Source organism: Vitis vinifera, chromosome 4 (genome assembly GCF_030704535.1).
Source record: "Vitis vinifera cultivar Pinot Noir 40024 chromosome 4, ASM3070453v1".
NCBI classification, from domain to species: Eukaryota; Viridiplantae; Streptophyta; class Magnoliopsida; order Vitales; family Vitaceae; genus Vitis; species Vitis vinifera.
In genome coordinates, this window is record NC_081808.1 from 20,662,957 (window position 1) to 20,672,508 (window position 9,552).

Genomic DNA, 9,552 nt, shown 5'->3' on the forward strand with positions numbered 1-9,552 from the left:
AAAACATCATGAAGAATATATTGTTTTCTTTCCATAACAGTTATAGAAACAAGAGAGGCTAAATCTAATCTCAACAAGCAACGATAAGAACCCAAATGAAATAATAAATTTATTACATTCATACCTGGGAAAGCTTATCTCCAATGACGTTTTACTCGCTTCAAGTGTCTTGTGTCATCTTCCAAAACCAATGAAACTAGTGACCCACCTAAAGTGTCATCCTCTGCTCTCTCTCTCTCTCTCACTTTCTTTTTCTCCTCTTAGCTTAGGCCACCTCTCTCTGTTTTCACCGCTAGCTCCCTTGTCAAATTGTGGTTGTAAATGAAAGGGAAAGAATATGGGTTTTTGGAGTTAGGGTTTGGTTCAAAAGAGAAGAAGGGATTTGGGGGTAAATCTCACTATCCATTTTGTTATGTTTTGGAATTTTCTTTTTTGAAAAATCAATCCATGTAGAGTGTCTAGTTGGACGGTGACATGTACATGTGCCATGTCATCAACTTAAGTGGACAACTGATTTGGACCTTACTTACATGACTTTTCCAAATGGGTGATCCAACTAGGAGAGTTGTCAAAGTGCAGGAGGGCATATTTGAAAGGGTCTCAACATTATTATTACAATGTATGGAAAGACATTTATTTTCTTCAAAATCCATTGACCTTCAAAAGTAAAAAGCAAAGTTTCTAAAAGGCAAAATTTTGCCCCTTGGTGTATGGTTACATAAATTTCCCATCTTTAAATCTTAAGTTCCCAACTTTAAGACCAAAATTGAAAAAGACTTCTTAAATTTGAGATCAAACTGTTCAAACCTTCAATCAATGTTGTCCAAGTCAAGCCAAGGCTAAAATCACACAAAGATTTAAGTCACACCAAAATACAAATCAAACCAAAGCTCAAGTCAGACTAAGGCCCAAGTTATGCCAAAGTCCAAATCATTTTAAAATCCAAGTCAAGTTAAGACTCAAAATTAAATCAAATCAAGATCTAAATTAAGCTTAAGTTATTCAAGATCAAACTTTTTCAAACCCTTGACTAACAATTATGAAAGGAAGAATCAAATGACAATATAAAGATTGTACCCATAATCTTCTTTAAAAACTAAAATCCTTTTTTACTATATTAAATTTTTCTTAAAATGAAAATTTTGTATAAAACATGTAATTTGCATTAATGGGATAAAGATTCTTTGTTACTTCTTCTTGATTTAGAGGCTTTTCATGATCTTAAGTTATCATAAAGCTTTTCAAAAGAATTGGAGTTCCATGAGTTTTAAGAGTTTTAAGAGCAACAACGCTGTCTTTATATTCATATTTGAGGCCATGAAAGACAATATTTGATCCATACATAAAGATAAAAATAATATTTTTACACATTTCAAAATAAAATATAAAAAAAAAATTATTTTCTTTTATAAAAATCTGCATTAATTTCCCTTACCTTGAAGAAGCGCTCAAAAACTTGAAGTATTTAGCTTAACGAATTTACTCCTCACTTAACATAATATCATACATAATTATCTAAAGGTAAAAATTTGATAATTCTAAAAATATTTTATTTAGTATTAGGGATCCTAATTAATTTTTCACTGCATTAATTTCCCTTACCTTGAAGAAGCGCTCAAAAACTTGAAGTATTTAGCTTAACAAATTTACTCCTCACTTAACATAATATCATACATAATTATTTAAAGGTAAAAATTTGATAATTCTAAAAATATTTTATTTAGTATTAGGGATCCTAATTAATTTTTCATGCTAATATTATTACTACCCAATATTATTTTAACTTCTTAAATAATAATAATATAATTTAATGAATTTTCAATTTTTTTGTAAACTCATATTTCTTCCAAATCTTATTCAACCATATATTTCTTTTGTATACTAAAATTAAATTAAAATTTTTATTAAAAACAATTACTATTATTATTACTATATTTTTTCGATACCCTGCAACATCCAAACAACCCTATTGTAAGTCACTCACAAGCATCCAAATCGCACAATTATTACTATTATTATTATTATTAATAATATCATTATTCTTATTAATCTCAATGTCCCCTCTTACTTAACAAAATATCCCATGTACTTTTAACAACTCCAACAGCCCCACCAATTCTACTCATTATTATTATTTTAATTTATTTCACTACCACCATTTGCCTCTCACGATTACATATTAATTTTTTTTTCTTTAGTGCCTCAAATCCAAAATCTAGAAACATGCAATTCTTTTTCTTATTATTTTCCAATCCCTTAAGCCACATATAATCATAGATTTATTTACTCATTTAATTTTTAAATTTTCATTGTTTAGATCTATTCATCTAAAAAATTTTAAATTTTCCTATTTTCATCAATAAAACAACCTATATTCATAATTTCAATCTTTTGATCGAACAAAGGGATGTCGGTGGGCTTGGTACCGCTGGATAAATGGAATCTTAAAATAAATTAACTAAACTAACCCTAATCTAAATTAAAATTTTCTAAAGAATATCTAATGTGTTCAAAACTAGTTAACAAATATAATATATTAACTAGGGTTAGAATCTTACCTGAAAAATATGAACTTCAAACTCTAGACTTCTAAACCTTTAACCCTACGTTCTCCAATTATCTGATTTTTGGTTAATAGAATTTTCTGAATAAAGAAGATAAGAGGAAAATCTAATTTATACATAGGATTTTTAATTTTAAAAGGACTCTTTTACTTTTAATGAGTTTAATTAATTAATTAATTAATTTTTAATTTACTATTTTGCCTCTAAAGTTTATTCTAGGGTGTTACAGACTTGGTGAAAACTGAAGAATGATTTTGGGAGTTAGAAAGGCAATGCATCAATAAAATTATGTAAGTGAACTCGTGACTTAAAAAATGCCTATTAAACATATTACATTTTCAAGTAGTGTTTGTGATCTTCATATTTCCGTGATTTGTTGCAGGCATTGCACTGTCAATGATGAAGCAGGGTGCCATGCTGACTGTATTAAGCACGCTAGTGACAACTTTGGCTTGGTCGGCAACACTACTTGTCGTTACCGATTTCATAGACAACAAATGGACTATTGCTCTGGACAGGTTTTCTTTGTCATTTTATTGTACTAGGAATGCCTAGAGGAGGAGACAGACATTTGTCAATTTCATTTCTCTCAAAATGCTTGCATGCAGTGGTATTGGTGATTTTTCTTAATTAAGAGGCAACCTAGGTTAAAACTTGCAAGAGTTGATTCTAAATCATAGTGACCTTTAGATTTGGGACCTTTTAGGCACTGCTTTGGCAAACTATTGGAGTGACTTGATGAAAACTGAAGAATGATTTTGGGAGTTAGAAAGGCAATGCATCAATAAAATTATGTAAGCCAACCCGTGACTTAAAAAATGCCTATTAAACATATTACCTTTTCAAGAAACCTGTAAGAGAGTAATTTCAAGTATTTCAAAGTTTGGAAGCTAATCACGTCTGACAAGATTATTATTATTACAATCCCCAAATAGATTGATAGTAAAAAGCTTTTCCTTGGTCGAACCATCCCATCTCTTCAAATGGACCAAGCTATCCATGAAAATGATTTGTGGATGTTAGCAGGTTAGATAAATTTTTAACCTTGACTACAGGATGGAGGATGTTGAATGGTTTTGGTTTAGCTTCCTAGATTAAATTTCATACAATAATGCAGGGACATCATTTTTCTCTCTTGCAACATGAAATTGAGAAACTTCGAAGTGATATAGAAAAGATGCACAGTGAACTAAGGTCTGGTTTCACAAAGATACTTTACAACAATTTTTTCCTCATATGATGTAAGGATATATATTTTTTATACTTCTTCATAAGACAATGACATGCATTGTAACACATGTATGAAATTGACAAAGTCACTATTGTGATAAGGACTGAGTTAGCAAATCAAAATGCAGGAACCACTAGCCTCATTGTTGTGATAAGGGCTGAGTTAACAAATCAGAATGCAGAAACCAATCGGGTGAGTATCACAAGTGTAGCTAAGAAGTGTTTTTCATTACTTGGATATCTATGAGATTCAATCTTTGTTTTTGTTTTCTAAAGTTTTTTCGGGTTGTCTTATTTTTCTTAATCCTAGGAGATTCATGCACCAAGGGCTCAATTAGAAGCTGTAAAGTATGATGTCATAAAATACTGCATAAGTACCCTTGTTTCTATTTCAGCTATGGAGGTTGCTGTGATTCACATCTTGATGTAAAGAGTATATGATAACAATTATGCCATTAGAATCTCTTCCTAACTTAGTTCAATAGCAGTTGTTGTTAATACATGATATTTTGTGTTAAAAATTGAACAAATATCCTTTGCTTATGATAACACCAAGGGATGGCATTGCCATCAATATAACTCAAATTATCAGTTCAATCTTTGTGGTTTCCAGCCCAATATGCATCTTAAAACGCATAAAGATTCGGTGGAGTATTTTTTCTTAGAAATAAACCATGATAAATGGTGCTCTTGAGATAATGAAGAACATGTTTAGTATCTATTAAACTTGTTTATGGACCCACATTTTTTATTTACATCCTTAATAATAATCTTCTTCTTCTTTTTTTTTTGAAAATGCATCTTTATTTTGAAAAAGTTCTGAAGTCACCACCCATTTTATTTTATTTTTAAGAAAATTAAAACTCTAAAATGACTTCTAAAAGAAAAATAAGGGAAGGACTAGGAATCATGTCAAGTTTAGGGTTTAGCTTACTCATTAGGAATACATACGACAACCCTTTATGTCCGAGCCTAAATAGTCTCCACAAATGAGTTGAGAGAAAATGAATTTTCAACTAATCAATTAATGGATACCTCATCAAAAATTGTGTACAAGACAAACATATCAATTAAAGTATGGTGGATGGTATTACACAACTGAATTAACAACATAGATAATTCACTCAGATCGATTTTTCATGGCAGATGCATGAATGACAACACAAGTTTTTCCAATATTTTTCAAGGTGAGGATCAGTCCAAAAACATCCCAAGACATAGCCATTTTATAGCTTTATATGATGGAAAATAGATGGCATAAAGGGACAGTGGATTAGGAAACTAAAGGAGTACAGAAAACATGGAAAACTGGTGGGGAAGCTAGTTGAGAGCCCTTAAGCGCCCTTCATGGGGCTATCATAGTCGAGGCTCGCTAAATTTTGTGGTGCTTTCTGGGTGTTTTTAGATCCTTTGGTCATTTTTCTGAAGCAAAAACCTTGACTTAACACCCTATTTGAGTAAATTAAAAGAGTTTTATGATCAAACCCATCCAGGTTTATCCAAGTTTTGTTTAATATGAAGGATCCATTGGCAGCCCATGACATTTTGAGTTGGAGACAAGAGAATCAGTTCCCAAGTTCCATCATGAATAAGGGCATCAAATTCCTTACCCATCACATAGCACTAGTATGCTTGTTTTAAGGTCCATGAGACATCTTTTTGTTGTTTAGCCTCTGAATCAGCTGTTGAACTACCCAAATTTGTGACTAATTGCCAATAATGGAGGCATGAAGAGCTAGAGAATCCTCTCGCTTGATGAAGCTTTTCATGCTTAACTAGTTTGTCATTATGATTCTCGAGCATGAAGTCTAACATGCATATCTTTGAATTCAGGCCGAAGTACTCTTAGAATGAAGACTTAAAGATCATCCTTGTCAATCAAAGTAGCTCGGAAGATCATAGCCTAGCATCAAGGACTGGAATTATGCTTGCTCAGAAGAATTCCATCCCGTCGAATCCATGGTGGAAAGTTGTTAGGAGTGAGCTTCAAAGGTGGTTGAGTTGTCTCGGTCATGTCTTTAGTCATGGACGAAGAGTGAAGCCCATAACCAAAGAAAAGTTGAAGTACAGACTTGCTAATTTGATACCATATGAATTCAGAATATATGAAATATATTTGCACAAATTTTGGGAACAACTAACAACCAAACATATTTTCATATATTCTTATCAAAAACAAAAAATTGTTATTGAGAATAGTTCCAAATATAGCCCTTAAAAGAATTTAGAAGTAGGTTCCCATTGGAACCTATATTGTATTGAAGTGGACCGCATCTGGTAATCTTTTCCGCCATGCTATATGAGATTTCCGGCGAAGCCTTAACAGTAGCAGATTAGCTGCTGCTACAGGATGCCGTCCAGCTTTAACATAGGTACTGTTGGCGGCTGTTAACATATTTCCCACTTATCTAGTCTTAAAAATTCCTAAACAAAGCCCAAACTGCTGCAAAAAGCAAGGCAACTTTCTCTCCACATCTTCCTAGTAAAATGATGTAAGATAGGTGAATCCACCCAGATGCGAATTTGCACTTGAGCAGGGCAATCTATCAATAAAATCCACCCACATGGTATGGATAGTACAAGAAGGTGGCACTGCTATGTGCTGTAAGAAGCCGCAACAGCTATATTGTCTGCATTCCTTGGCTTTGCTTGATCATGAAAATGGATTCCAGCTTGATTGAATAAGGAAAGCAGTTGCAGCAGCTCCTTCCCAGACAGTTTTGCAGGCCTCTTATCATCAAACCCACCTAATTTCAGAACCCCATTTATCTTCTCTTTGAACAGACTCATCTCCATTTCTGACCCGGGAGATGGATCACCATTCCCTTCATCACTCTCATTGCCTTCTTCCTCTTCTTTATCTTCATCATAACTACAATCATAATTGCACCCACTGACTGCATTTCCTGTCTCTGAACCCCTCAAATTGGACAATCTCCAAAGCTCCATCACCCTTCTCTTATGCTTAAACGTTGCACCCAATGTCTTATTCTTCTTACTAAAACACGTTCTCGTGAAAGCACACCATTCATTCAAATCCACATCCGGAACTTCGGCTTTCGGACGTATTGTAACCACGGAAGAGTCAACTTTTGGACATGGAAGAAAGTCCCTCTTGCTTACATCCATAACAAATTCAACTTCAGCCACCAACTTCACATTCACAGCCAGACGGTTGAACTCTGAGTCGCCGGGGTTAGCCAACAGCCGCCGTGCGAACTCTTTTTGAAGGAGAAGCGTGGCGCTTCGAAATGGGTTCGCCCCGAATACCAATTTAGCCACCAGAGGCGAAGATATTCCATACGGGATGTTGGCCACAACAAGATCAAACTGAGGAAAATCCGTCTTCAATGCATCTTTACATATAACCTGCAAAACCCCCGATTCATATCAGCTTGTACCACAGCCATGTAAAGCTTACAAGTTTCTTTAAGGCATTACATCGAACAACATAAGAACAACGTCTCTTACAGTGAGCTGATCTTCAAGACCATGTTCAGCAACACGTTTACGGAGAATTTCCACCATTCTAGCGTCCAACTCAACTGCAACGACCCTTTGTGCTGCTTGAAGAAGCCTTAGAGTGAGATTTCCAGTGCCGGGTCCGATCTCAAGGACGGTATCTGTGGGCTTTATATTTGATTTTCGAACGATGGTGTCGAGAACCCTTGGGTTGGTTAGGATGTGTTGACCCCAACTCTTGTATAGAAACATGTGCTTTTCTCCATTGTCTTTCTTCTGGACGTCGTCGTTTCTGGGAACGTACCGGCGACCGGGTTTTGTGTGGAGAAGGTGCCGCCGGAGAAGGAATCCCGTGAGGTTGCGCCGGAAATGACTTGGGCCGTGCATTGTGGCCTTCGTCTCCCAAAGACTCGGTCTACATTCAAATGGGGCTCATTTTTGGGCTTCTTATGAGTTATGATATAAGTCCCTGCAGACAACGAGGCCCAATAAGGTTTGTGAACCCAATGGGAAAGGCCATAACTGTCCAACAAGTTTGGACCCCTTTTTCAGAAAAGGGCCCCGTCTTGGGCCTCTCTGCGTAGCTTCTAAAACAATTGGGGTCCGTTTGGCTATGTTTCTTACCTATTGTTTTTTGAAACTGTTTTTAAGACAAAAGAAAAAAAAAATATTATTATTATTTTATAAAAATAAGGGCACTTGGCAAGGTATTTTTAAAAATAGTTTTTTAAATAAAAAAAACAAAAAAACTTGTTTAAACAAATTGTTTTTAAAGACGAATTTTCTATTTTGATTTTGTAAAACCATTATAAATTCAATTTATATAATATTAATTAAATTTAATTCAAAGTTTATGAAAAATGAAATATTTTTTAATTAAAAATAAATAGTTTTTAGTAAAACATGAATAGTTATATTAAAAAAAACATAAATTATACTTTTAATAAAAAGTATACTATTTTAATATATGTTAAAACAATATGGATTATTATCATCTTCGTAAGAGTATAATTTAAAAATAATAATAATTATTATTAATATTTTATTTAAAATAAATAATGGATAAAGTTTAACTTTTTTAATATGTAAATAAGTACAAATTTTCATCATATGTTAATTTAAAAAACTGATATGATTAAATTGTTTTAATTTTAAATTATTCTTAAAAAACTAAAAATTTGATTAAAGAATTTGAATTATTAATTATGTCTTATTTAATTTAGAATCTATTTAACTAATGAGAAAATTCATAAAATATAATTTTGTGTTTAGGGGACACATTGAAGTTATGTTTCATAATATATCAGTTTTTGTTTATTATTTTTTGTAGTGATTATATCTATTTTTTGAATTTCAAATTATTTTTTTAAAAAAAAATTAAACTTATTATGAACCAATTTTTATCCATAAATTTTTTGTATTAATTGGGTTCCTATTTGAGTTTCAAATAATTTTTAAAAATTATTAGACTTATTAATAAATCAAACACATTAAAATTTTGTTAAATTTGGAATTTATTTGTTAGTGAAAAAAATTGAAAAAATGTGATTTTACGTAGAAGATAAACAATAGAATCGTTTTAAATCAATTTTTATTTATAAATTTTTTATATTAATTAGATTACTATTTGGGTTTTAAGTTATTTTTAAAAATTATTAAACTTATTAATGAATTCACATATTAAGTCTTACTTGATTTGAAATTTATTTATTTAGTGAAAAAAAATTATAAAAATATGATATATATATATATATATATATATATATACAAAGGAAAAATTAATCAAATCATTTAAAATGAATTTTGGTCCATAACTTTATAAAGTTAGCGAGTTCAGTAATTTTTTAAATACTAGTTATATCAATTTTTATATTTCGAATTATTTTTAAAAAATAATCATTTCTATGTATCAAATATAGTGTGATTTAGAATTTATTTACATAATAAATTTTTTTTTTGGAGAACCAAAAAGAAATTAAAAAAAAAAACTTGTAATTTGAATAAAATTAGATCATGAGAAGGAAAAAAAATGATATCATATTCAATTTTAATTGTTTTCTATGTTTTTTTTTTAATTAATTAAAATAATTTCTACTTATTTTTTAAAAACTATAAATAAAGAACAACCTTCTATTACATTTATATTTGCACACAATAGGTGAATGGAGTTTCCTCAGCTCGAGTAAGAAGATGTTTTTATACATAATTTTATTTTTATTTTTTATTTTTTATAAAAAAAAGTCTTAATTGCTCTGAATACACTGTATTTTGAATGAACACACCAATTAATTCAAGG

At 31.4% G+C, this 9,552-nt stretch overlaps 1 protein-coding gene across 1 annotated transcript; it reads right to left on the reverse strand.

Annotated features, from left to right (window-relative positions):
• Positions 1-5,919: 5,919 nt before the first annotated feature.
• LOC100247089 (ribosomal RNA small subunit methyltransferase, mitochondrial) lies at positions 5,920-7,700 on the reverse strand. Its single transcript, XM_010650787.3, has 2 exons — positions 7,266-7,700; positions 5,920-7,163 (listed from the first exon to the last, which is right to left on the reverse strand). The coding sequence occupies exons 1-2, from the start codon at positions 7,641-7,643 to the stop codon at positions 6,390-6,392; spliced, it is 1,152 nt and encodes a 383-aa protein (XP_010649089.1). The 5' UTR covers positions 7,644-7,700; the 3' UTR covers positions 5,920-6,389.
• Positions 7,701-9,552: the final 1,852 nt, after the last annotated feature.

What these genes read in the sequence shown, in the direction of transcription:
- LOC100247089 (XM_010650787.3), bottom strand. Translation starts at nt 7,643, where the DNA reads ATGCACGGCCCAAGTCATTTCCGGCGCAACCTCACGGGATTCCTTCTC. An exon ending in GTCTTGAAGATCAGCTCACT is followed by an intron (nt 7,164 to 7,265) that starts GTAAGAGACGTT and finishes GGGGTTTTGCAG; the next exon opens with GTTATATGTAAAGATGCATT.